Source organism: Epinephelus lanceolatus, chromosome 12, assembly GCF_041903045.1.
Source record: "Epinephelus lanceolatus isolate andai-2023 chromosome 12, ASM4190304v1, whole genome shotgun sequence".
Lineage (NCBI taxonomy): Eukaryota > Metazoa > Chordata > Actinopteri > Perciformes > Serranidae > Epinephelus > Epinephelus lanceolatus.
This window is the reverse complement of record NC_135745.1, coordinates 34,211,286-34,239,258: the sequence shown is the minus strand read 5'-3', so window position 1 is coordinate 34,239,258 and position 27,973 is coordinate 34,211,286. Positions and strand designations below refer to the sequence as shown.

The 27,973-nt window shown below is 46.3% G+C and overlaps 1 protein-coding gene across 1 annotated transcript; it reads left to right on the top strand.

Moving 5' to 3' along the window:
• On the top strand, positions 1–27,918 carry ptch2 (patched 2). Its single transcript, XM_033651186.2, has 23 exons — positions 1–384; positions 2,000–2,192; positions 10,924–11,113; positions 11,210–11,279; positions 11,377–11,468; positions 13,770–13,878; positions 13,983–14,069; positions 14,197–14,318; positions 15,303–15,450; positions 16,471–16,602; positions 16,701–16,856; positions 16,971–17,063; positions 17,151–17,276; positions 18,122–18,503; positions 18,702–19,226; positions 19,778–19,920; positions 20,092–20,272; positions 20,365–20,645; positions 22,068–22,205; positions 23,259–23,401; positions 26,525–26,930; positions 27,032–27,599; positions 27,719–27,918. The coding sequence occupies exons 1-22, from the start codon at positions 238–240 to the stop codon at positions 27,596–27,598; spliced, it is 4,431 nt and encodes a 1,476-aa protein (XP_033507077.1). The 5' UTR covers positions 1–237; the 3' UTR covers position 27,599; positions 27,719–27,918.
• The last annotated feature ends 55 nt before the right edge of the window (positions 27,919–27,973 follow it).

Genomic DNA, 27,973 nt, shown 5'->3' with positions numbered 1-27,973 from the left:
TTTCACAGACTATCGGGACGAATGAAGACTGAAGGATCTATACGGATTTCGGCGCATAATGTTGGGATGGAGTTTCGAGACTTGTTTGGCTCCAGGGAAGACTAGAAAACGTTCCTCTAACTTGTCGCCGGCGGTGCTGGATGCGCTCCTCTTCTATGTTGGATTATTGTCGCTTTTTCTGAACTCGCACCGATTCTCTGTCGCCTCGCTCTGCGCCCCGATCACCCTCTTTGGACTATGGCCTCGGATCGCGGGGTCCCAGGGGCCGGCGTCTATGGAGATTTACCCCCGAGTTATACGCGCTCCCAGCCGCCTGCGAACCCAGACGTACTCCGGAGACCCAGCTACTGCCACGCTGCTTTCGCACTTAAACAGATCTCAAAGGTGATACAATGCTCGCAGTATAGTGTGGATTCACTGTGAGGGCAAGCTTTCATTCAGTCCGCAGATGTGAATTAAAAGTCTTCAGTGGCAGCTTTTTGATTTAGCCGTTATCTAATCGAGAGTTGAGGGCGCATGTGGGAATGTAGGGCTGAAGCAGCAGCTCCCAAACTGGGGTCCGGGGACCACCAGGACTCCCCGAGGGAGTGCGCAGCCAAATCAGGAGTAGTTCACTTTAACTGTTTATCATTTAACCAGAAAGATATAGAAATTGTCATCAGAGGTTGAAATAGGCAACAGATACTTAATACTTTATGTTAACCGCGACGAAACTTGTTAGAAGACAGATCTCGCATGACATTTTGGCAACCCATCTGGATGAATAAAATGATAACAACTGAAGAGTTTCGTATTTGGCAGCATGTTAACTTTGCTGTTTGTCTGAATGGACACCAGACTCTCATTCATTTTTGTTGTTAAAGCCATCGGGAGGGGAGCTGAGTGAGGGCTTGTTCCCATATCCGTGTTGTGCGTGTTTTTGGCTTTGTGCAGGCAGCGGAGAGCGCACTGGCCCGGGGTCTGTTTGGAAATGTGGTGGGTCCTGTAAAGGAATTCACTGATTGAGTTTGATCTGACAAAGCATCTTTGGACCGCCCGGATGCTTGGACGTGTTTCAGCACTGCTGAGAGAAACCACAACACCAGAGCAATGTCTTCTGCAGCAGTGACATTTGTAGCACAGGGACTGAATGTTTCGCCCCAAAGTAGAGCTTATAACAGATATTTGACAAATTAGGGGGAAAATTGTGAAATGCAACAGGGAGATGGATGTCATCTGAAACTTTATTTGTTAGCAGCTCATTTTGTGAGTGTTAGTTTCATGCACCAAGTGATTAAACAAGGCTTCTTGTTGTCCAGATAGTTGCAACAACAGTTAAATATCCTGGTAAACAGCAGTACACATAGGTTGATAACTTTGCTCTGCATTCTCACCACAGAACAGATTCATATAAGACATCTAACACAGTGACACCTGTTTTTCTAACTCTTTGAATCTGAATTTTCACTATTAGCTTCCATTAGGTCCTGAGTTTGTTCTGATTGGATGAAAATGGTGTTTTTAAAGCTCCTGTTTCTCTGGACGCTGTACATTTAAACAACTAGTTTCCCCGAAAGCTTAACATTAGTAGGCTACAAATTGTTGCCACAACTGTGCAGAGTAAATCATCTCAGATGTGAGGTGTCATGGGAGATCCTGTCCTGGGTCTGGACTGAGTTCAGGTGATAGACATGAGGTTTCAGCAGGAATCTGACAGCGCTCACCCAGTGTAGGACAGCACTGCCATCTAATCTGTGGTTAGCTAGTTAGCACCTTGACTTGTCATCCTGTCATGCAAAGCTTCACCTTATATTCCACACAAATACACCTCTCTCTGTGCACAGATGTGTGTTGTCACTGTGCTTCAGAATTCTTCACACTTGAGACGCAGATAGAGACACAAGCTGTGAATCCTGCCTTTGTGGACAGTTGTGCAATGATGCATTATTTATGTGTGGTAACATAGCAATAATAAAACTGTCCTTTTCTCGCCCTCCCTCCCCTCCTGCTTTGAATCCAGGGGAAGGCGGTAGGTCAGAAAGCTCCTCTTTGGATCCGGGCGAGGTTCCAGGCCCTCCTGTTCTCTCTGGGCTGCCACATCCAGAGGCACTGTGGGAAGGTCCTCTTTATTGGACTCTTAGTGTTCGGGGCTCTGTCTGTGGGACTCCGAGTCGCAGCCATCGAAACAGACATCGAACAGCTATGGGTGGAAGGTGAGTTCACAATGTTTCTGTTGACCTTTCAAGCGATGTGATGGTGTTTCTCACACAAACACAATGTCACGTATCCTTCAGGTGGTGTCGCTCTGTGAGTTCGGTTTTAGGTTCGTGGCTGGACTTTTTGTGAGCAACTGTCAGCTGGAAATAGTTCTCGATGACTTGATTTTTGAATGACAATAGTGGCTGGTGGGAAGATGCATTGAGGCCATGATAGTTAGTGTCATCTCAGTGCCATGGGAGGGCACTAGGTGTTCAGTGACTGATAGAATGACTGGCTGAAATCCAGACTGAAGAGAAGCAGCAAGAGTTCGATTTTAGGACACTGGTTTTAAAGCTGTGTTTATCTTTGTCTGGATGAAATTAACACCGTCATTACTGCACAGAAGGAATACCAAAATAGCTTGCAGATAGAGTATTAACCTCCTTTTGCGCAAGTCTCTTTTTCCTGTTTTGTTGATGTGTAAATGCTCTACGCTGTATTCCACATGCTCTGTTTTTCGTTCATGTCTGTTCATGTCTTACTAAGTCACAGTTTACCTGAGAAACCCAAACACTGACATTACTCCATTGCAATCTCTCCCTCTGTCATGCAGACACTAACTGTTTCTTATATAGGCATGACTGTGTTTGTGATCCTACGCTGACTAACAGACTTTTACATTTGACACAGCTCTCTTTTCCTGCTCCTTCTGTGCAATTTAGATTGAGGTTATCTGTACATTTTCAGCGGTAGAAGCAGCTTTATTTGGTTTTTCACACTGGCCAAATTCCTTTTAAACCCCCAGGCTTTCAGTGCCGGGGCTGATCCTCGCAGCAGATGGACTGTGTGAATGGTTAGCCATCTTTGAGGGCTCTGACCCCTCCCCCCCTCGGCTCCCTGTGTGGTCCCTAACTATTCTTGGATTCCATTCAACAAGAGGCAAGCAGGCAGGCAGGCAAGCAGGCACCACCTCCCTAAACCCCCCCTCCCCTCCCTCCTCTCCTCCTCCTCACAAGAAGAAAAAATATAAGTGAATGCAGCTGAAGTTTACCCACCTGTTTTGCACACTCTAAAAGCGCTACAGCAGTTGGTGAATATAAACAGACTCTATGGGGTTTTTTAAGCCCACCGTGTCACCGGAGGACGGGGACAGGCGGCTCCCACAGGAGCTGTGTGTGGAGGTGTTGGAGAAATCACACGCTGTTGGTGTCAGGAGAAGTGTTTGGAGGCTGTGTGCTTCACTTGCACAGGAATTTACATAAGTTCCTGTATCAGGCACAATTAAAAAAAAATTGTAATTATTAGCTCGGCATTGCAAAAGCTTTTTGCAACAAACAAAAAAACGCAGGCAACAAGAGTTTGAATTTCCACAGTCTCTTTTTCTTTGGTTTCATTCTGGTTAGTGTAAAGCTTCAGGATTACCTCTTGAGCTAATTGGCAGATCCATCTCTTAAAGGAGATGTTTAGATGTTTGCGTGCCAGTTGTTTTGCTGTGGGATTGAGAGAGTTGAACAGGGGGGGCTGAAAAGGAATGCTGTGCCTTTAAGAGGCCGTGGCCATGTTTCTAAAGTTTCTGCCTGCCTTGTTTCCACCAATAGCCCATTGACAAAGCTGCTAGGGCCTCAATGGAGAGTAAAGTGGTTCGGTAACAAGGAGAGGTTAGTCCTCTCTCTCTCTCTCTCTCACACACACACACACACACACGCACCATTGCACATACACCAGAAGAGGAAGGAATAATATTCTTTCTGATAAGACAGCTGATTTTATATTAAGGGACTCAAAGTATTTTTCTGCATTAAGTTTTATTGGACTGTTTCTTTGTGTTTTTCTGGAAGAAATTTCTAAAGCACTGTAATAATCTTATGAAACAGATCTTCCAGATTGCAGCATAAACAAAGCTTCCCCACTCGTGTCCTCATTTGTTCAGAATAAACTAGCTGTGAATTGACACCGTATGTGTGAACGCTGCCAACATGGTGTAAGATACGTGTGTGTGTGTGTGTGTGTTAGGGGCATATGCTTCCCATCATTTATTCATACTAGATGCAGCCCCCACACTACCTACGCATACACAAACACATCCACTTGTCATCTTTGCCACCTTCGGTGTGTGCAGCCTGCTTTAGCCGTCTGTCTGCCCGCCTGAATTTCCTGACTGCGTGCCCGTCTGTCTGCCTGTGCTTTGTGTATGTCTGTTTATATTTCTACCTGTCTGTCTGCCTGCTCTGTGAAGTCAGGCCACCAGGGCTTTTTTAATTGCTTCCTCCCCTCCTACAGGACCAAAACACTGTGAAGCAGAGCACAGCAGTGGAGTCTGTCTGGAGGGAGTAGACAGAATAGGTCGGCAAAGTTATTGTCTGTGCCATGTGTACCTGCGTTCCCAAGCATACAGCCTTTATTTGCATCAGTTCTGTTTGTCTTAAGGATTCCTGTGCATTTGTAAGGAACACGTGCAACAAAGGAGTAAAAGGGGTTAATCATGCCTGCAGTCCTCACACCTGTGTAGGTGAGAATAAAAGCCACACTATCAGGGTGTTTAGTCTGACAAGGGGATTAAGAACGATTTCTGGCTTACTGCTCATTCACACAGAGAATCTGAGACAGACATCACCCATTAAATACCTTCAGTTACTCACACAGGTCTTGTTTGGCAAGCTGTGTTTTAAAGCATACTGACATGAGCAGCATACTGACATGACATGGATGAACGCTAACAACGTGTCATTTATAAGTGCTGGAATTACACTGCATTTCTATAATTCCCCAATTTCTGCAACTTCACTGCACATGACACATTGCATACTGTAAACATACATTATGCTAGCCTATGTGCTTTACAGCCTGCTCACCTTTGAGTGTGAAAGTTGGTGTGAGCTGGGCAACGTGTGACCCAGTCTGTATTGTCCACACGTTGTCCAAAGAGAGAGATCGTAAAAAAAGAGGTGCAGGAAGAAGAGAGGGGTGAGAGCAGACATTGGGGGGTTGGGGCAGGAACAGGGCGGCAGGTTTACAGCTAGCTGACACTTTTTTTGCTCGTGTTTTTTGCCTGTCCCACTTGAACAAACATCAAGTGTGAGACTGTCTCGTGCACGTCTTTCTTCCACCATAAAGGACTGTGAGAGGCTGTGTTTGTATGAGAGAGAAGTTGCTTGTTTAGGCATGAGATTTTAACTAGAATCTGATTTCTTTTTGCACTGTGTTTGGATTCTAAGTCTTGTATCAATTGTTGAGACTTTCCAGCACAGATTCTTCACCTTCTACAAAGACCCATTTGAAAAGCTTGTTTGGGAAAAGACAGGAAAGAAATGGCCTCCATGTAAAAAGTGGTGGTGTTTACTCTTACATTAACTAAACTCATCCTTCTTGGCAGAGTTTGGGTGAGGCATGACAGACATGTACACAGACTCAAGCTGTCCAAATATGAGTGCAGTGAGACAGGGCCTATCCGGATAGCAGGCGCACCACATGTCCCATAAAGAGGCCATGTAGAAAGAGGATAGGAAAGGGGGAGGTAAAGACCATACGCAGTCCACATAGCATGAATGCATAGAGACTGGAGTGCTAGCTTAGCCAGCTAGGAGTGAAATCAGACCAAGAAACAGACTGATTAAAAGAAGGCCTCGATGAGAGAAAAGACATCTTGAGTTTGCGCAAACGAGCAAATGCACACGTGGGCATTTCGGTGTTTGGAGCAGTTTCTCTAAACAAACCTCAGAGCTGCACAGCAGGTAAATGCTATAATTCATCGGAGCGCACACAGCGCCCCAGTTCAGACAGAGAAAGGGAGCTCTATGAGGCATTATTGGAGGTGAATAGTGCGCGGTGGTGCCCCAGCTAGATAAATAAACTCCCAGCGCTCAGGGCCCAGGACCTCACTGGTAGAGAGAACAAACAAGACCAGAGTCAACCTGGGTCACTTCTAAATGTTTATTTCACCCCCCTTCCCGCCATCCTTCAATCCAAGTCTCCCTCATTCCATCCCCTTTTTCAGCATCCCCCCAACACGCACACTCTTCAACAGTTAGACCAAGACCACCCCCCAACAAATAAACACACAGTGAGCAGCTATACATGCATATGACAGACACATGGCCTCCGTGATACAGGAAACACACAGGCTGCTCCCTACCTGTCTTTTTAAAGTTTTAAAACAGAAGTATCATCATGTGGCAACATTTACAGTGATAACACAAAACTTTGTTACTCTGGCGCCAAGGCTTTTATAAAAAAAAAAAAAAAAAAAAGGCACTGGACTGTCAGTCTTTGCAACACTGAATGCAACATACCGAGAAAGACTGCAATGCAACTGAAAACCGGATAATGAAAACTCAATCAATATAGTGTGGCACCCTTTCTTTCCTCGCTGAAGAGCAACCTTTGTCTTTGGTCTGCACGAAATAAAGCGGCACCAGTCACCTTAGAGTTTGCACCATTTGCCTCTGTCTTTACACCATGAAAGTATAAAAAGTAAAGGGAGAGGGAGATGGAGAGAGACTGAACATTTTCTTGGTACTTGGGAGGGAAAAAAGAAATGGTTCTCGGGCTCAATAAATTCATTTCTCGTCTGAATGAGACCAGCAACGTGGAAAAATTTTGCCTTTCAGGCGGGGATGAATGTATGTTTCAACCACACATTAAGCAGTATTAGCGGTCAGTGGAGTGTCTAATGTGACTATTTTTCACAGTGGCCAACTCTGCCCATGATTAGCATAATTAGCAGAGGCAAGCCTATACATATGGAAATAGAAAGTGCCTAAATGCCAACCCTGGTGGAAATTTATGTGTGGTGGCTAACACCACTGGCACATCTGAATAGAATGTAAGTGAAACTGATTTTTCATGTTGTTTTCGCTGTTTTATACTGTTTTTAAGGTGTGATCTCAGGGTGGTTGTTTTTGTCATGATGGTGGGAGCTGCAGGACTAGAACACATTGAAACTGATCAATTTCGTGTTCACACATTAATTAGGATTTTCTCCTGCTAAAACAACACAACTGTCTTTGACGATTAATGAACAGATACAGCGTGCGTGTGAGGACAAAAACACACACACACACACACACACTGTATTTCTATAGGTAAGATACCAAAGTGCCAGCTTCTCTTTCTTGCCCCCAGCCTCACCCTCCCACAGCCAACTCTGGCATTGTTTTACAGGCTGGGAAAGTTTTGGTCCATTTGCTTTTGTTGTGAAAAAAACGTTCCCTCTTTATTTTATTCCGCTGTTTGTTGGGAAACATCTGAAAGAAATTGAAGGGTTGAATGACAAAAGGGGTCTGCATTCAGTCTGGAGCTGCTGCACTGAAGGATTGTATGGAGGAACGGCCCATCTGCTGGGGGCAGCCCGCTTTAGGCGGTGCCCTGGCTAGGGAATGCCATAGGGCAGGGCCGGGCTGAGGACCCAAAGTGGGGCACAGTCCTGATTCTGGTGGGTCCACATGTGACAAAAGGACAGAGAGGTTTTTTTTGTGTGTGGTGCCAGGCCAGGAGAATGAATTTCTCATTTGGCTCCTTTGCTGAAAATCAAAAGAAATAAAAGACCTCTTTTGGAAGACACTTTGAAAAAAAAAAAAGTCTGGGAGAAAACATAAATGATGGATAGAAGATGGCAGCCAAGGAATAGCTTTGTGTCTTTTTTATATTGTTGCTACTCTGTGGTGGTCAGACCTCCTTTCTCTTAAATCTATCTTTTATTAAGGGAGGTTCTGTGTAGACGTTCATTACTCCTCATGCTGCCATGCCGTGTAAATCAGGAAACTTCAAATGCAATGCATAGCAGGTAAAAGCATACATGTCACTTTCAGCCCTCTTCGTCTTGGGTCTTCCTTCATAGCAGCATGGGGCCTTTCAGAGGCCCCCTAATCCAGCTAATCTACCACACTGAACTTTGAAGGTGGCCTGCACGACCTATCATGGCCTGGAACTGGGACTAGGCCTGTAAGCCACTATGACAGAATAGAATAGAGTAGAATAGAGTAGAATAAATTTGAAGCACAGCACTTAAAAGATGGCCTTGCCTCCATCCTAGATGCCAGATGTGAGAAGCCGCACATATTTCACTGAGTTAGGGAATTCTGGGTGTTCGGGTTTTGGGGATGGAAGGGTCAGGTGGAGAGGAAATGACTGAGGTTGGTGGAGACGGGGTCCAGTGCATACACACATTCATACAAACATTAAATCCGTACACACACAGCCATGAAACCATGTCAGGGCTTGTTGTGACATTTTTCATTTGCTTTTCACTTTCCCAGTGTCGTAATTGTTGTGAAAGTGCTTTTAGTGGTGAAGCTAGTAAATGAATTCACATGTTGCACCCAGCAAAGTGGAGTTGTTTGCTAAAATTTGTCAGATGGTGGTCGAGTTTCTCGAAAACATCCAATGAAAGAACTGTGGACGTGATTTAGACGGAGTTGTTATTATGATTTTGTGATTCCTTTTTTTTTCTTCCTTTTATTTTTTGATCGTGTTGCCAAACACGGACTAATATTTCATGTTACAAAATTGCTCATGTAGTAAAACTACAAGCCACTGGGGTGTTGAAACCCCCGGGTTTCCACACTCAAAGGCGCTTTCTTCCCAGGGTGGGAAAATTTCCGGGAACTGTCTCTTTAAGGCTGTGTGGAGCACAGGCTGAGTGCAGGGAGAGGGTGGTGGTGAGGGGGGGTGGGGGGATTCAAAGAAAGAGTGAGAAAGAGAAAGATGGAGGAAAAGGAGAGGAGAAACTCAGGAGATGGAAAGAAAGACAGATAAGAAAAGAAAAGTTCATTCTGGAGCGAACGCTGAGCTGAGCAGAGCTGAGCTGAGCAGAGTAGTCGCGAAGCTCAGAGTTGGGTGGTTGGGGCCGGACCAGGGGTTGAGGAGAGAAGGCGAGAAAGAGAGCGAGAGAAGAGAGAGGACTGGCTGCCTGGGTGGTCCAGATGGGAGGAACGAGACACAAATAGCTATAATTTACTTCAGGAGGCCTGTAATTACAGAGCCAGAGTCTCTCCGAGCCACCCAGTTCCTGTTGGGATCAAAACCCCACGCTGCAGAGGTTAACATACGAAATGTCAAAAAAGGTTTAACAGATGTCAAAGAGGTCCGCAAACGGAAAGGGTACCATTTTGTAGTAGCCTTTTTTGATTGGAAATCTGTGTGGCAAGGAGTGGAGTGGAGGAGAACTGAACCTCTTAGCACCATTTTTACACCAAGTCAGATTCTTACATCTATTTGAAGGTGTGAAAATGGCTTAATTAAAGTCAAATAAACCCAAAGAACATGTACTCATAAAAAAAACATCCTTAGATCCTTAGTTTCTCAACTACAAGAGGAAATTATTCAACATCAACAAGCATTATAAAAAGACTTTAATTTTTTTTTTTTTTGGGACCAGATGTGGTGCAATGAGCCAGACACTTAAAAAAAAAACTCAGCACCCATGACTGCAAATAAACGAGATGACCTTATATTCTGAAGCCCCTGCGTAGGTAATTAAAGTCTTGAAAGTGAAGCCTAGAAATATTGGACTGCGTCTCCAAGGCCCGGAGTTCTAACCTGATCTCACACTTTCGCGGCGTAGGCTGAATAGTTTGTTTTTTCTTTTCTCCCCATCAATTATAGGAGCCTGCTCCAGGCTGGGGGGAGGTGCAGAGAGTGTGAGGGGAAGAGAGAAAGAGGGAGACAGACGGAGAGAAAGACAGAGGCAGAGAGGGAGCATTAAGTGTATGAGAGGAGTAGATGGTGGTCAGGATTGAGTGCAGCGTGGGGAAAGTGAGTAGAAGAGTGACGAGAGTTAGAATTAAGAAGGAGGTAGCCCTTGTTTCCAAACTTCCTCCACCTCCCCACTTCCCTCCCTCTCTCCCTCTCTCCCTCTCTCTCTGGGGTTGTCATGTAGTGGGACAGCGAGAGGGGCAGACGGGCCCTCTGTGATCCAGCGCGGCATGTTTCATGTCCACTTGGCACAGGCACAGATCCCCCCGGCTGGCAAACTCTTTTCAGGGCAACCTCCTGTAATTAGGGGGCTGGAGTCTACCGCACAGCACAACATTGCTCTCCCTCTCTTTCTCCCTCTTTCTGTTTTTTCATCCTCTTTCTATCTCTTTTTTCTTCATCACCACCTCTGACATCTATCTCTCTTTCAATCTATTTAACTTTATCTCTTTGTATCCCCATGACATCCCCAACTCATGTGTGCCATATCGGCACCACTGCAGCCACTTGCTGTTTCCCCCTTCTCCTTCTCCTCCCATCTCAATCTTTTCTCATGTGCTCAAAACATCTAAATCGATATGTGCTGCCCCGAGCGGAGTGGCGGAGGGTTTTGGGGCATCAGAGGGTTGGTTTTCCGAACGAACAGGGCACATCTGTTTCGCAGAAGGAGCCAATGAGAAGCTGTATTACTCATTTCTCTTGGCCAGACGCTGGCTTGTGTGAAGTGCCTTCAAAACCAACTCTGGCGAGGGCCAAGGGCGTTGGTCGATATATGTGTGTGTTCTTGTGGAAGTGTGTGTGCATATATACGCACGCTACACACTTTGTTATAGGATCCAAATGTGTGTGTGTGTGTGTGTGTGTGTGTGTGTCACTGTGTATGAATGTTAAAGAAATTCTGTGCTCATGTATGAATAATATACAGTATCTATCTATCTATCTATCTATCTATCTATCTATCTATCTGTCTGTCTATCTATCTATCTATCTATCTATCTATCTAACTAACTCATGAATTCAGTGTTAATTTGTCCTTTATTCTTTGTTTTGTAGCTGGTAGTCGGGTGAGCAGGGAGCTCCGCTACACCAAGGAGAAGCAGGGAGAGGAGTCAGTATTTACCTCACAGATGCTCATCCAGACCCCCAAAGAAGAGGGTGCCAATATTCTTACCCAGGAGGCTTTGCTGGTTCACATGGAAGCCGCCCTGTCCGCCAGCAAGGTCCAGGTGTCACTGTTTGGAAAGTAAGTGGACCTTTAAGTGGACATGTTAGGTGAAAAAGTTTCCCTGTGTGTCGACAGTAAGAGTTGTAAATTAAAGATTTGTTTTCTGTCTCGTAGGTCGTGGGATCTTAATAAAATATGCTATAAATCAGGAGTTCCCATTATAGAAAATGTCATGATTGAAAGGGTAAGTTCAAAACATTTTGATTTTTTATTTCTGTATATGGATATTTTACCTTATTTATGATGTTTAATTGTGCTTCTTTTCTACTTCCTGATCCCAGATGATTGACAAGCTATTCCCCTGTATGATAATCACCCCATTGGACTGTTTTTGGGAGGGGGCCAAACTACAGGGAGGCTCCGCCTATTTACCGTAAGTCTTGGAATATTTGACCCAACTTACTGTTTTTTGTTTTGCATATTAAAACATTTCATAGAAAGTCTTGGCTCTCCCTTTGCTGTCATTGCTTCCATCTGAGTTGCGTTGCAGACTGGAGCTTCTTGGAGGGGTCCGTAACTTTTAACACATGCTCAATGGAGACATACAGTTGGGCTTTCAGTATTCTGTCAGAGGGTGCTGTGACTGACAGCGGCGGTCAGTAATAGAGTTCTTTTAGGGCCCAGAGAGGGACTGGAGGGGGGTGTCCTGACAGAGAAATTCAAAGAGAGAAAGTGAGAGAGAGATGCAGCGAGGGAGGGATGGAGAGGGAGAGAGGAGATGGCTGCAGCAGCAACTGGGTGGTGGGTTGGTAGAACGGAGGGCGGGGAGGCGGCGGCGGTGGTGGTGGTGGTGGCAGGGGAGCCCTTTGGGTCAGACAATGGTAAGCATTCTTTCAGTTTACGAGTGAGTGTCCATCAGTGCAGGGGCCCCGGAGGAGGGAGGGGGGCCGGCTTTGTCAGCTCACGGCTAACACTCGGCATTCTCATGGTAATGCCCCGGGCTCCCAGCTCCCAAGTTGTCCAACAAATAAAATGGGCAGTATTCAAGCCTCAAGTCCCTCGAGAAAGACAGAGAGAGGCTACAAGACGGTTAACAGTGGAGTCTGGGCGTATTTGGGCATTTGCGGATTTTTTTTTTTCTGCTCCTTTTTTCAGGACGAAGTTCTCTTGAGAAATTGAGTTACTGAAAGAGAGCTCTTTTTTTGTTGTCCGAAGTGATATTTCAATTGAGTCCTTAGTTTATAAAAGATAGTTTAGATCGTAGCAGATGTTTCTTTGCAAACAAATTATTTGTTTATATTTCTGTCTGGAGCTGACAGCAGTATGTTGCATGACAAGCCAGCACATACAGAAACAAACACAAGTTTCCCATCCTCAGCATCTCCCAGTTGGCTTGTGTGAAAGCACAGCCACAGAGAGGGAGAAGGGGGTCTTTGATGATTCACACATCTTCCAAGTGTTCCTGTAAATCACACAAAGTGTTCAGCATCTGTTGTTGTTTATTAATCGTTTTTTTTTTAAACTCGTTTTTTTTTTTTTTTTTTTTTTTCATGTGGAGCTGAAGGGAACTGGTGGTGGTCACTGAGGCCAGTTTCACCCTCAGCTTCTGCTTCACTTCAGCTCTGGTTTTAAATACTACCAAAAAAAAGAGTGAGATAGAAAGAGAGAAAGGGGAAGAGAGAGAAAGGCAGATTGGGAGAAAGAGTGAGGAAGAGTGAGAGGGAGAGAGAGAAAAAACTTGGGAGAACAAAGAGCAGCAATCTATGAAAAAACAAAAGGGCCCAGGCCCGGTTCACTCAAGCAAAAACTAGCCGATAAAGGAGTGTGTCTTTGCGAGCAGCAGCAAAAGGGACCCTGGTATGTGGGAATAGGAGAGGAGCTCTCTTCATGAGCCATTGGAGGGAGATTGAGCCCAGAGTTTGGGATTCTTCAATTTCCATCTCTTTCCGTCTGTCTCTTTGTCTCAGAAAATGTCCATCTTAAGTGTTTTCTTGCTCTCAATCATAAAGTCCTGCCAATAATGTTGAATGTTTTTTCCTGTTTTTGCATGTCTAATTTGAAGAGGCAGCAATCAATCCATGTTCTTTAAGATGAATACAGTGAAAACTACAGGAAGCTATTGAATAACTTATTGGCCCAGACACTGGTCCCTTTAGCAAGTAGACTATGTCACCAAAAATCATGTTTAGAGTAGATTTATTGAGCAGATAATACATTTATCTCAAGGGTGGTGAGGATGGCAGTACAGGTGAGCTTCAGAATGAGGTTATTTGTCCGTGAGCCTCACATAACAAACAGTGTGAGAGTCCCCCCTCTGCTTCTCCTCTCATCCCTCACCTATTTCCTTCCCCAACCTCTCCCCTTCCCTCCCTCCTTATCAAGATGTTTGGGAGGCAGAGGTAATCGTTATGACTCAGTGCAGGACATTGAGGAATGGAAGCGAGCAGGCAGCCACCGTGCCTTTTCCCTGGGCATTGTGGCAGCGTGAAACAGGATAATAAACGCTATTTTATCCTGTATCTGCAGCTAGTCTCCTGCGTAGCCCTGGCACAACCAGAGAGAGAGAATTAAACTGAACTGAGTGAATCATAGTTGTTTTTTTTCTGCTCACAGCAAAGATTAGCAGGAATGCAATGCCATGCTGCCTCACAGGCACAAAGTGATAAAAGTTATTATACAGTTGCTACTTCTTGGGTTGATGGTCATCGTTTCTGTGTGTGTGTTTGTGCTTCAGGGGTATGCCTGATATCCAGTGGATGAATCTAGATCCAGTCAAGCTGATGGAGGAGCTGAGTCAGTTCACTTCACTGGAGGGATTTAAGGAGATGTTGGACAAAGCCCAGGTAGGACACACAAATACAGAATGACAGATTTATTGAATGAAACACTCATCTAGTTGCACATTTTTTCATTTACTGAGGCTTTCTTACATTGTTTGATTCCTCAGGTGGGACATGCCTACATGAACAGGCCGTGTCTAGACCCCTCAGACCCTGACTGTCCTCTCAGTGCACCCAACAAGGAGCAAGGAGAGGTAAACTCACACCTAACTCAAGTCATTACATACAACAAGACGCTGTAGTTGAAAGAAACCCTCAGAACGAACACCTAACATGTTTCTCTGTGTTTTCCATCTCTTCCTCTGCTGCTTGTCTATTCAGAGCCCTGACATTGCTGGGCGTCTCCAGGGTGGTTGCCATGGTTTCAGCCGGAAGTTCATGCACTGGCAGGAGGAGCTGATCCTGGGAGGGCGGGTCAAGAGCAGCCAGGATACTCTGCTGAGGTGTGTGTTTATTAAGACACGTACAGAAAGACCAGACACTGCAGTTTCAGGGGATTTTACAGAGTGTGTCATAAGTTTGCTCTCGTCTTATTGGAGGATGTGATAATAAAGCGGGGTTGTGTGATCGCTGCTGGCTGAGCGTGTGAGCCGCCGTGACTGTGGAATCTGTGTAACCCCTAATAACCCAACAGACACATGCTTGGAATGCCTGGTTCCAAGAGGGATCGGTTTCCTGTTTGACCCTGGTCCAGGATAGGCCAATTAAAGATGATTGACGGCCACATAAAGGGCCTCCCACCTTGTTACACATTTGTTGTGTAAGGGATCAAACAAGAGGAAGACATAGAAGAAGGGAAAAACACTCAAAATCACATTTTCCTGAAGCTGACCTGTCTTTTAAATAGAAGCTCTCTGGAGTTTTGTTTGTTCCAATTTACTTCAACTGGATTTAAAAGCGTTGCCAATACAAATGGAGTGACGGCATTGAGTCAGAGCCCAGATCACGACCTACACAGGCCCAACAGAGCCTTGAATGAAAGAGGATTCCAGTCCCATCTGCAAGAGCCACACTTACTCTTGGATGTGATTTATGATCATTTCTTTCACATTTTGAGCAGCACCACTGCTCGCTGTGTCTGTGCCAAGAAAACCTGAGGACATCTGGGATTGCAGCCGAAAGGCCGGCAGACAGGCAGACTAGATAACACCTGCTTTTAGCTGTTTACATTGGCAGACAGACAGGCTGGCAGGCGGACAAATCCTAGAAGAAAAGGCACCTGCCTTTACCCATTCACAGAAAGGCATGTTCCTGTGTAGGCACCAGGAACATCTTAACAGTCTAACTGGATGATTTTCAATGTGCTAGTCGTGAGATGGATGATGCAGTTGAGGTTTTAACTCAGCTCAACACGCTATAAAGCATGTTCTCAGACAGAGCCAGACATTTCTGAGGTGTCCTAAGTTTACATCTGTGTGTTTTCACAGCGCGGAGGCTCTGCAAACCATGTTCCTGTTGATGAGTCCGAAGCAGCTGTACGAGCACTTTAAAGACGACTACGAGATCCATGACATAAACTGGAATGAAGAAAAGGCCACCGCCATCCTCGAGTCCTGGCAGAGGAAGTTTGTGGAGGTGCGAACTTAAATCACACATGACTCGTTTAGTTAAATACTCACATATGAATAAAACGCATGCACATATAAAGCTGGACAGAAGTTCAGATTTCTATCGTAGCCACCGTGAAGAAGTAGGAGGAGGAGGGGGAGGGTGAGAAAAATGAGGAGGCATTTCCTTGTCCCTGTGCAGTCTTGTTGTTGCTTTGGTATATACACACATACATACACACACTGTGGGACTTACTCTGCAGTGTCTGAATTCCATCAGTCTTCAGCTCCCTTGTAAAGCGAATCGCAGGGCAGACCAGGGCACTAGGTGTGTGTGTGTGTATGCATATATGTGTGTGTGTGTGTGTGGTAGGCCAACCATCTCTCTCTGTCAGAGCCCTAGTTATAGGAACAAGCTGTTGCTGTGATAGCTGACACCCACCATGCTGAGGGTAAGGAGAGAGGGCAGGAGGAGAGTGAGGGACACATGCGAGGGAGGAGGGGTAACAAACTCAAACATAAACTGACAAAGATGTGACACCTCCTCCCGATACACATTAAAGAACAAGAACAGATCAATGTAAGATTGCAAATGATGACTAAATGTGAACAGGTAAACAGATTTGAGGGGGGCTGCGGTTCATTCGTGGCACAGAGCGGAGAGCGCAGCCTCCCAGGCCATGTGATCCCATCCCTTTCACCTTTGACCTCACAACCTCTGGCATCTGTGCTCATTACTCCTCAGTTGTCATACATACGCACGCACTCACACACATGCTAGCACATGTAAAAACACACTGACTTTCACACACATGCACATTTCAAAGGGACAGGGTGCCTTTGCTGTTAGAGGACCATGAAATATGGGGATACAGGGGAGGCTTGGGGTAGCATTGGTCAGGAGGAAGTGTGTTTGCATGTGAAATAAGTTCAGTCAGCAGTTCAGCCTCCAGGATCTTCTTTTTGTCGTCTAATTGTTCAATATACAGGTCATGTGCTGAAGAATGTATAATTTGGTGTTGACAATTAATCAATGTTTCTCCATCAGGTGGTCCACCAGAGTATCCCATCAAACTCCAGCCAGTCCATCCACGCTTTCTCCACCACCACCCTCAACGACATCATGAAATCCTTCTCTGATGTCAGCGTCATCAGGGTGGCTGGAGGATACCTGCTCATGGTGAGCATATGTCCATTGATTATGGCGAATAAGTTAATGAAAAATGTTTAACTTAACCGTAAGATTACTAATATTTAACACGGTCGTCTCCTCTCTAGTTGGCCTACGCCTGTGTGACCATGCTAAGGTGGGACTGCGCCAAGTCCCAGGGGGCTGTGGGGCTGGCCGGAGTGCTGTTAGTGGCTCTGTCAGTGGCTGCAGGACTGGGTCTCTGTTCCCTGCTTGGCCTCTCCTTCAATGCTGCCACCACACAGGTAGGACACAAAGGAAACTGCATACATGTACTGTGTAACGTTACTTTAAGGCTTACTGTATGTTTAAGAGGAGATGTGTTGTGGAGTGTTCATTCTGACCTTTTCTCATCCCAGGTGCTTCCCTTCCTGGCCCTAGGGATTGGAGTGGATGACATGTTTCTGTTGGCTCACTCCTTCACAGAGGCTGGAAGTAACATCCCCTTTAAGGTACCTTTAAGACACTCCTCTCTTTCCTCTCCTCTTCTATCCTCTCCTCTCCTCCTACTCTAAACTCTGTCTGTTTTTGTTTTAAAGGAGCGGACAGGAGACTGTTTACGTCGCACTGGCACCAGCGTGGCTCTGACTTCCATCAACAACATGATAGCGTTCTTTATGGCCGCTCTCGTACCCATTCCTGCCCTGCGAGCTTTCTCTCTGCAGGTATGTTTTTGCACACACCCTCACACGCATGCGCACAGACATAAACACATGTGCACAATCGCACACCGAGAGGCCGGAGGCTCCTTTGAAAATGAAAGAGATAACTTAAGAGAGGTGACATTCATTCAGGGCAAGGAAAGCCTTTGTTCCCAGTTTTATTGCCGCTGCACCTACAGGGCCAACATTTTTTTTGTGTGTGTGTCTCTGCATGTGTGTATATGTGCATAAGTGTGTGTGTGCATGTGTGTAATGTGGAATAATCACAGCAAAGAGAGTGATGAACAGAGAGAGAGAGAGACGGAGAGGGAGGGAGGAGTGGATCAGTATATCACTGGCCCGTCAAGGCGGTTTGCTCTGATCTGTGACTAACTGTGGGTGGTCTGAAACACACAAGCAAACACACAAATACACACACAGACGCACACACACACACTGGAAACCACAGCCAGTTAGAATGTCAGCTTCAGGGGCTGGAGTGAGTGGGGAGGCAGCGGCGGCGGTGGTGGTGAAGGGTGATGGTTTTGCTCAGACTCGCAACATATATATTCCCTCCCTGCTTCTTTCTCTCTGTGTTTCTAGTAGTTCTTTCACTCTGGCTCTCTTTTCTTTCTTTTCTCTCTCTTCCTCTCCCCTTCTGGCTCGCTTAGTATTCCTGGCTGGTGATTTAGAGTAAGGCTTTTCTTTGCTCTCTGGGCTGTGGTCTGAGATACTAAAAAATAAAAAAAAAAAGAAGGAGCCCTGACTCTCCCCAGCTGGGTTAGGGTGTCTGTAATTTCACATACTGTTCTCTGTCTTTTCTCACTTTGTTTTTTTCATTTTGTCTCCCTGTGTGTCTCTCTCCCTAGGCGGCCATTGTGGTTGTGTTTAACTTCGCCATGGTGCTGCTCATCTTCCCTGCCATCCTCAGTTTGGACCTCCACAGGCGCGAGGATAAGCGTTTGGATGTCCTCTGCTGCCTGTACAGCCCCTGCTCCGACCGCGTCATCCACCTCTCTCCGCATGAGCTGTCAGACGCCGGAGAGCAGCCGCACACGCCTACAACGACAACGGCGCACCAGTACACGGCGGGATCGACAATCACCACCAGCACCCAAATCACCACCACGGTGCAGGCGTTCACGCAGTGTGACGCGGCCGGCCAGCATATTGTCACAATCCTACCACCTACCTCACAGATCTCCACCAGCCCGCCATCCATCATCCTCTGCCCCACGTCACAACCTCAAGGTAAATGATGTCATATTAACAGAGCAGTGGCTCTTCAATGGAGTCTGCCATGTTGTTCTACAGTAGCCTAGAATGGACAAACCAAACACTGGCTCCAGATGGGGCCGTTTGCATTTTGTTCAAAGCGTTCTCTAAAGTCAGTATGAATAAATCCTGATATCGAAACACTCATTTTCTGCTTGTATTTCCTTCCCCTAGCCATCACACCTTCCCCCACCACCACCTCTGTGCCGGACCCCTACGGCTCCCAGCTCTTCACCCCTACCTCCAGCTCCACACGGGACCTCCTGGCCCAGGTGGAGGATTCCAAATCTGGAAAGAAGTGCGTCCCGCTCCCTTTCCTGCACTGGAACCTGTCCAGCTTTGCCAGAGAGAAATACGCCCCTCTTCTCCTCAAGCCCAAAAGCAAAGCCATTGTAGTGGTTCTCTTTCTGGGCCTCCTGGGCCTCAGCCTGTATGGGACCACCATGGTGCACGACGGCCTCTACCTGACCGACATCGTGCCACGTGACACCAAGGAGTACGATTTCATTGATGCCCAGTTCAAGTATTTCTCCTTCTACAACATGTACCTGGTGACCATGGATGGGTTTGATTACGCCAGGTCACAGAGGCTGCTGATCCAGCTGCACAACGCTTTCAACTCTGTGAAATACGTGGTCAGAGACAGCGACAACAAACTGCCCCGCATGTGGCTGCACTACTTCCAGGACTGGCTCAGAGGTAGGAATCTCGGCTCAGGTTTTTTTTTATTTTGAGTAAGCCAAGTAATAAATTGCTCTCTGTCCCCTTGGGAGTTTAGTCCAGTAGAGGGTGCAACAGGTTTTTTCAGGTGTGCTTTTTTTTTTTTTTACGAAGGAAGTGAATGGGTATGAGCGGAGGTGAGAATGTGTGAAGGGTGAATGAAAGTTCAGTCGTGCTGTTTACCCCCATCCACCTGGGCTCAGGGGTGGTGCAGCAGACAGGTTGGGGTCATAGGTTATCTTTGCATGTGTGTGTATGTGTCCTCAGGCTAGAACATGTCAGAGGCCCAGTCAGGAGGAAGTGATAACCAACAGGTCAATCAGAGCCAGCTGAACAAAAAAAAAAGAGTTGGAAAGGGAAACTTGATATTTCACATTTTCAGCATCGCCGTAGACAGACACACAGGAAAGCTCCAATAATTTTATGATAATCAAAGTCATAATATTTAGAAATGACAACCACAATAATCTTTTCTTTTCTTTTTCTGTGTGTGTGTGTGTGTGTGTGTGTGTGTTTTACCTCACACGCAGGTCTTCAGGCTGCTTTTGATGCTGACTGGCAGGCAGGCAGGATTACCTCTGACAGCTATCGTAACGGCACAGAGGACGGAGCGCTGGCGTACAAGCTCCTCATCCAGACTGGCTCCAAGAAAGAGCCTTTTAACTACAGCCAGGTATGTCCATAAGCTGCACTTCAAAACAGAATCCACATGTCATTCCTACAGCACGCTGTGTGGGACTGGGGACAACTACATTATCAGCTGTCTTTCTTACCATTTATTCAGACAACAACTCAATACGTGCATTGCCATTCAATCAGTTTCTTTTTATTCACTTTTCTCTAGCTGACTTCTCGTCGTCTGGTGGATGCAGAGGGTTTGATCCCAGCAGAGGTGTTTTACATTTACCTGACAGTCTGGGTCAGTAATGATCCTCTGGGCTATGCTGCCTCCCAGGCCAACTTCTACCCCCATCCTAGAGAGTGGATTCATGACAAGTATGACACCACAGGGGAGAATCTGCGCAGTAAGTTATCTTAATCGCAATATTTTGCTAAGCGCTGACACACCTGAAAATATCTCGCATTATAAACAGCAACTTCTCTTCCTCCTTTACAGTCCCAGCTGCAGAGCCATTGGAGTTTGCCCAGTTCCCCTTCTACCTGAACGGCCTTCGCCAGGCAGGCGACTTTGTGGAGGCCATCGAGAGTGTGCGGGCCATCTGCGACGAGTTTATCCGCAAAGGCGTGTTGAACTACCCTAACGGATATCCCTTCCTGTTTTGGGAGCAGTACATTGGCCTCAGACACTGGTTCCTGCTGGCAATCAGCGTGGTGCTGGCCTGCACCTTCCTGGTCTGTGCGATTCTCCTGCTCAACCCCTGGACTGCCGGCATAATTGTAAGCAAGCAATCAGTGTACCCTTCATCACACCTCTTCCTCGTCCCTCCTATTGCTCTTACATTCCTACATTTTCCACCTCATGCTACCTCAACAACATCATTAGCCCCTTCCTCCTCTCACTTTCTTCTCACCCTTCTCAGCACAGCTCAATAACGCTGTCTAGGGGGCCCCTTTTTTCTGCGGAGGGCTAGTACGCACACACACACACATGGACACACACACACACGGGACCTTTGTCATTCTAATGTAGGCTGGGCCGGCCTTAGAAAAGGAAATGCAAAGGAGCAAGAAAGGCTTTGCCCTCCTGAAGCCTCTACCTCCAACTCCCTCACTGCTTTTGTCAGAGGGAGAGGGAGAGACTTGGGGACAGGACAGATCTGCCCAGTTGCGACCTTGGCCTGCTCAACCCATCCATCAGGGATATGTGCGTGTGTGTGTATGTGAGAGAGAGAGAAAGAGACAGTCTGAGTGTTCAGCGGTTGGAAAACATTTCACACACAAGCTGGTGGGACCGGTGGTCCTTAAGGGCCCCCCATACTCACACAAATCCACATATCGCCGACCATTGGGGGGGCTGAAGTGTAGCACAACAACAGTGCCAGTTTCAGTTGGAATGTGTTTTAATTTAAGTAGCGGTCCCTTGAGACAGCGACATTACACAGTTTCCTCAGACAGAGGGAGAGGCACAGCTACATGCATGTACGGTTTCCAAGCATCAGCCTGCCTGTGAAGGTTTCACCCTGCCTGTATGTGGTCGAGCAGTAAAACGGCTTTTATCATTTCCAATTTAACCGTGCCCCAGCTCAGAGCCCCCGCTGGGATCAAAAGCTCCAGTTGGCCGGGAACCGCTTTCTCCTCCCTGTTTTCTAAGCCTTGTTGTTGTTGTTTGCATTGCGGTTTACAGTAACATCGAACGTTTACTAGTTAAGACACGAGTAAAACGCAACACTGCATCTCACTGCAAGATGTTGCATTAAAATATCGGAAACAGTAAAATCGGCAAACAGGCTGGTATCTAGTGAAAAACAGGATCATTTGTTTTCCACAAACACAGGCAGATGTGTAGTAGCAGCAGAGTGCTCACACTCTGTTGTCTCAGGCACTGTCAATCATTTCAACCACCTCTGAGAAGGAAGAAGAGAAAGAGAAGGAGGGAGGGAGGGAGGAGGGGATGGTATTAGCCTCGGGGTGGGTAATTTGATGCCATGTGGTTGAGACCCTGAGCACAGGGTCAAAGACTGTGTGGGGTGAAGAGGAATGAGGGTTCGACTCAGTCGCTAAAGAAAGGCATATTCACCTTTAACACTCACATGCTTTTATTTTTGTTTTATTGCCTTGTTTCCTCATCATCCCACTGTTTCTTTAACGCTGGCAATTGAAAACAGTTTGTAACACTATTTTTTCACATCTTCCTTTCAGGTGTTTATCTTGGCCATGATGACGGTGGAGTTGTTTGGCATCATGGGTCTGATTGGGATCAAGCTGAGCGCCATCCCTGTAGTCATTCTGATTGCCTCTGTGGGCATCGGAGTGGAGTTCACCGTTCACATCGCACTGGTGAGTCAAGACTCGGCACAAAGCAAGAGCGCACACATGGATTAAGTGTTAGAGCTCCTACAGTTAAACACCTACTTTACTTGAAACCTGATGCTTTGGTCCAAATGTTAAATACCAACGGCAGACTGACATGACCACATGCTTTGCCTACCTCAGGCAAGAATTACATTTAACCACTAATATTATTACTAATACTATTCTTTATTATTTGTTATTGATTAAATACAATTCAACATTAAGTGGGACACATATGAAATGTCCCAGCCAATGTCGTTAGATGTTGATATTTGGTTGACTTAAGGTTGTGATGCCAAATAACCAAAATTCAGTGTCAGGACAAGGCCTAATTCCAGCGTCAATTTGACGTAGAATACAGATGACGTATCACGCCACGTATCACGTGTCACGCCAACATCATCATGACTTAGAATAACAGCGTTGAGTAGTAAGGGATTAAGAGCAAAACCCAACGTCCACACAACATGAAATTCTGATATTGTCGTCCCAATTTTTATTCCAACCATACTTTGCTGACTGTCTGACGTAAGAGCCCACTGTCTTTGTGACATCATATTGATGTCTGGTGCCAGCTGGGGGGTTTCAGAGTCCTCCACCTTAAACGTTTGAGCATCAAACACTTGAGTTTCTGCATTCTGGTGAATTTCTATGCACCAAATGCACGCTCTAAATATTTATGCCTATGATTAAATGTATATGTCTCACAGCAAGGATTTGTAACAGACGTTTTATAAAAACAATATGCTGCATTGCACATATTTGAGTTGTTTTTAAGTCAGTGCAAAGCTCAGACTCCTGTGGCTTAATGCCTGAAATGGAAAGTGAAAAAGGTAAAGTAAGTGTGATTAAAGATTTACAAGGAAACGTTTGGCTTCCTGGTTCACGCTGGCAGCTCTCTCGCATGGTGTACTGTCTTGTAGTGCAGCGTAGTGATCCCCAACAAAACCCAAATGCAGGAATGCCAAGCCTGGCTGCAAGCACAAGTTCTGTGTGATCTGCAAGATTTCCAACTCATTTCTCCCCCTTTCGCCACAGGGCTTCCTGACAGCGATTGGCAACAGGAACAAGCGCTCGGCAGTGGCTCTGGAGCACATGTTTGCCCCGGTGGTCGACGGAGCAATCTCAACGCTGCTGGGCGTTCTCATGCTGGCAGGGTCAGAGTTTGACTTCATCATGAGGTGAGATGATGTGTGTGTCAGCATCTGTTTGCGTGTGTGGCGATGAATGTGCTGACTTCATGCTTATGTGTAAGAGAGTGACAGTACTCACTCACAAAGTGATGGTGCTGCACCCTCCACAGCCCATTTGTTCCCTTCAGAAGTAGCAGTGTTTTGGTTTTACGCCATTAGTGTGTGCATGTATATGTGTGGAGCCAGTTGTCTAGCCTCACTTGGGGACGGGAGGAAGCCCTGTGGGGGGTCAGGGGTGTATGCAGGTGGAAATGTTATACCCCTATTTATGCACACCCCCCCCACACACACACACACACACACACACACACGCAGTGACAAATATGCACCTGGTTCTGTCACTCCGGGCACACACACACCCGTCTCCTCAACCTCAGAGCACAACAAATGGGGAAAACATCAAGGGTGTGTAGCAGCTGCTCGTAAACATGGAAGTATTCTGCTACCCACTGGGTGATGTCTCTCTCTCTCTTTCTCTCTCTCTTTCAAGCACACACACATACACACACGCACACAACAGGGAATCTGTAAAAATTCCTATCATCCGTTTGGCATTCTGTCCCTCCATGAAGGGTGCCGTAATAAAAAGTGAAGCTAAATTTGAACTGGTCAGCCAGTCAGATGGTCTGAAGCCCACCAACAGACATCACTCCCCACTGTGTGTGTGTGTGTGTGTGTGTGTGTGTGTGTGTGTGTGTGCGTGCATGTAAATTGTGTGTACTTGTGCGAGCGTGTGTTTTCTACCACTGTTTCATGGTCAGAGTGGAAAAAAGGCGAATAGCTCGATGTTTTTCAGCCGAATGTGGTCTAGGCCCAAACCCGAAACCACAACCTTGAGCTCACAGACTGCAGCAGGCCTCCATGACATAAAAAGCACAGTTTTCCTGCAGAAACAGAGACAGAAGCAGAGAGAGGAAAAGAAGAACTCTGAGGGTGGCTTCCTCGCAAGGATATGAGGTCCTGGTGGGTGGGTGGATGAATAGATCCTCCGCAGTGTCGGAGTGGAAAGAAAGAGGTGTAAATATATGGAAATAGGGAGAAATTAAGAGTAAATGGGAAGTAGGGTTTGGAAGAGGAGAGCATTTTCAGCGTGTTGTTTTTCTTCTTTTCCCCCATTGTTCTGCGAGAGATCATTTTCAGAGGACGGGGCGAGGAAGGGAGTAAGAAAGGTCTAGTGTCTCTGTTGGAGGTCTTGTTTAGCTGTAGCTGTAGCTGTGGTCGGGTGAATGGGGCAAGCCAGAGCTGGCTAGCTGGGGAGTAGCATAAATATACCGCTGTAAACATCTCCTGGCCTTGTAATGCACTGAATAAACAGCAAGCCTAATTCAGCTCTGCTCAGAGTCCTCTCTCTCATGCACACACATGCGGGGCACATATGAGTGCACACACGGACACCCACACACACACATGAGGAGAAATGCACATATGTACAGGCATGTAAACACTTAGGCTGTCTCTTACACACACATACACACACAGGGCTCCCCAGGCCCTGACAACGAATGGAAAAGATTACAGTTTATATAAACAACAGAATTCCTAACAGTGAGACACTGTTGGAGGTCCCACCAACGTCTCACTCTCTTTCTTTCTGTCTCACTCTTCTCTTGTTGTTGTTGTTTTTTTTTCACTATTAAAAATTTGTTTTGGAGCAAAATAAGCGAGCGAGCTGAAAAGTGGAAGCCAGTGCTGCGTTGTTAAAAAAAAAAAAAAAAAAAACGACCGTTCGGTGATTTCAGCGCCTGCATGTGAACGTGATTTAACTCAATAAAGCGCGCAGATTAAATATCTGCGTGTGGTTGAAAGACAGTCATGGTTTGAGCAGACAGCAAGAAATTGAAAATATCTCCCCGAAGTGTTTTGTGAAAAGTGGTTAGGATGACATGCGTTATGCTTCTGATAAATGAAGAAAACATGGACAGAGGTTAAAGAATAAAATATGTCATAGAGAGTTTTGGAGCTGACGTGGGTGCAAATAAGGGCTGAGAAATAACACCCAACATGCAAACCATGAACTTTTTCCTAAAGAGTGACCTTTGTCAAGTGAAGAAGTAGTAATAATAATTGGAGTAGTCCATTCAGAGGAAAAAAGCATGCTTCCAGAACACCAAGCAGCTATTATCCCCGTCCTTGTTGGCTTTTTTTCCCTTCATTCCAACAATCATTTTTTTCCTCCCTCTTTCTTTTACCTCTTTAAGTCTGGCTGGTGGTTAGCATCGCACTGTCTCTTTCTTTCTGCTTTCTGTTAGTGTTTAAGTGGAGTCCTCTCTAATTTTCTTGGGGAGCTCTTTCTTGTGGCCTGCCTCCACCCCTGGCCTCCTCAGAGCTCCACTGAGATGCACGCACACACACACACACACTCACACACACAAAATGCACACACATAGTGTGAGTGAAAAACAGAGCGAGAGAAAGTCTTGTAGCAGCAGCAGTGGAGGCATCAAAGCATGTTTTAGTTGGACTGAGCGGGGAATCAGATTTGCCCTCCCTGCCTTTGATACACAAACACTGGGCTTTCCCTGACTTCTTCCCCTCAGCTACTTCCCTTCCTCATGTGCCAACTATGTGTGTGTTTGGAGTTGTGCGTGCGCATGTGTGTTTGTCGCATTAAAGGGAAAAAAATTGCATGAAATTAAGATGCATGTCAAATGCTAAATGTTGTCAGCTCTGTATAAAAGTATTATGATTTTGGCTGATGCTCTAAATCTGTCTGAACTTCAGCCAAATCCCTGAAAAAGTTGAGATACAAAAGAAAATAAGATTAAAAGGATTGTGGCTCTGTGGCTGTGAGTGTGTGCACATGCATATGCCATTTGCATTGCATGTATGTGTTTGTGTGCAATTCAGCTGATGCAGGCAGTAGGCCAGAAGAGAAGGGTCAGGCAGACCTGTTCAGTGTAAACACAGAGGTGCTTTGGTGTAGCCTGACCTTAACTAAAATCCAACTGAGTTAACAGTTAGCCGCTGCTACCAGCTAACAAGAAAGCTCTTCTTGTTTCAGACAGGAAAATAGAGATAACAACATGCCACAAGCTAGTTTTAATTGTCTCTTTTAAGCACTAACTGTCCTCTTGTATTCAAACTGACTCACCTCCTCTCTGCATTCTTCAGGTATTTCTTTGCTGTGTTGGCCATCCTCACTGTCTTGGGGATGCTGAATGGCTTGGTCCTCCTGCCAGTCCTCCTGTCCATGATGGGCCCACCAGCTGAAGTCACCCCAGTTGACAATGCCAGCCGCTTGCCAACGCCTTCCCCCGAGCCACCACTGCCCCCACCGATGACCCACCATGGGTACTACACAGGCCACCACAACCAACGGTCGTCTCGTCAACAGGCGTTTTCTGAGTCATCGGACTCTGAGTATTACTCTGAGATGACCACCACATCAGGGATCGGGGAGGAGGACTATAAGTACTGTGACCGGAGCGCCTACATAGCATCGCACAGCAGCGCTCCACCTGCAACATCTCACATACTGCTGGAAGCCAGCAAGAACCCCAGCTTCCCCAAGCTAACGGTATGACCACACAGATAAAGATATATAGAAACCTTTCCTGCATCTTCTTCTCAGATTCGTGTTTTTCTGAAAGTAAACAATGAAACTTTTTTTTGTTGTAGGTGGTGAAGCCATTCAGAGAAAACGCAACAAGCGGCGGTGGAAGGATAGAACCGTTAAATGAACCTTCCCACAATGCACATTCATCTCTCGGCTCCCAGGTTACATGTTGGGATGGAAACAAGCGGGAGCAGCAGCCGGGCCTCCAGAGGCTGCAGGCGCAACCCTTACCCAGCGACAAACCTCACTTCCCTGGGAGGACTTGTCAAAGCGGCCCCAGGCTGCAGAACGGCAGAGGGCCCCAGCCAAACAGGACTAAAGGCCCGAGCTATAGCAGTAGCAACTCGGCCCTGCCGATGCAACAAGGCACTGCGGCGGGGCCCGTTACCATGGTGACGGCCACCGCCTCCGTGACGGTGGCTGTGCATCCGACCTTGCCGGGGGCGGCATACCAAGGCTACATGCACGAAGGTTTTGACACGGACAGCGAGTCAGACTGTTTTGAAGCTGCTAAGAGGACTTGTGGTGACAAAACAAACTTTTCTTCATGTAAGAGAGACTCTCTAGAGCTCCAGGACTTGGAGGCAACAACACAGAGCCAGACAGAGCATCAGCTCGGCAAAACATAAGGTGAGTTAGCAACCAGTCAAGAAATACATGTCGTTTTTTAATGAGATTTATAGTCTTTCTAGCCTTTGAATGCCTGTGTAGCAATGTCTAACCTTTTTCTCCCTTCTGTGTTTCCGTAGGTGGGTTGAGGATCCAGGCAGCCAAAGATTGCTAGAGTCTCTCACACCCCCAGCCTTCTCTCTTCGAGTCTCTGGCTGCTTCTCCGGAGCACCTTGCCGCCTCACATGGCGTCACTTGACGTCTTAAAACTCTCTACTGTACATAGACTTCACGCAAAAAGGAGAGGATTTATTTCAAGGACATATTAAAAAAAACAAAATGATGTTTTAAGAATTATATAAATCTATGAGTATATATTTTAATACTAAAAAAGA

Coding starts and splice junctions, on each gene's coding strand:
- ptch2 (XM_033651186.2), top strand. CDS start 238: ATGGCCTCGGATCGCGGGGTCCCAGGGGCCGGCGTCTATGGAGATTTA. Junction 23,402..26,524: donor GAGTTTGACTTCATCATGAG/GTGAGATGATGT, acceptor TGCATTCTTCAG/GTATTTCTTTGCTGTGTTGG. Junction 26,931..27,031: donor CCAGCTTCCCCAAGCTAACG/GTATGACCACAC, acceptor TTTTTGTTGTAG/GTGGTGAAGCCATTCAGAGA.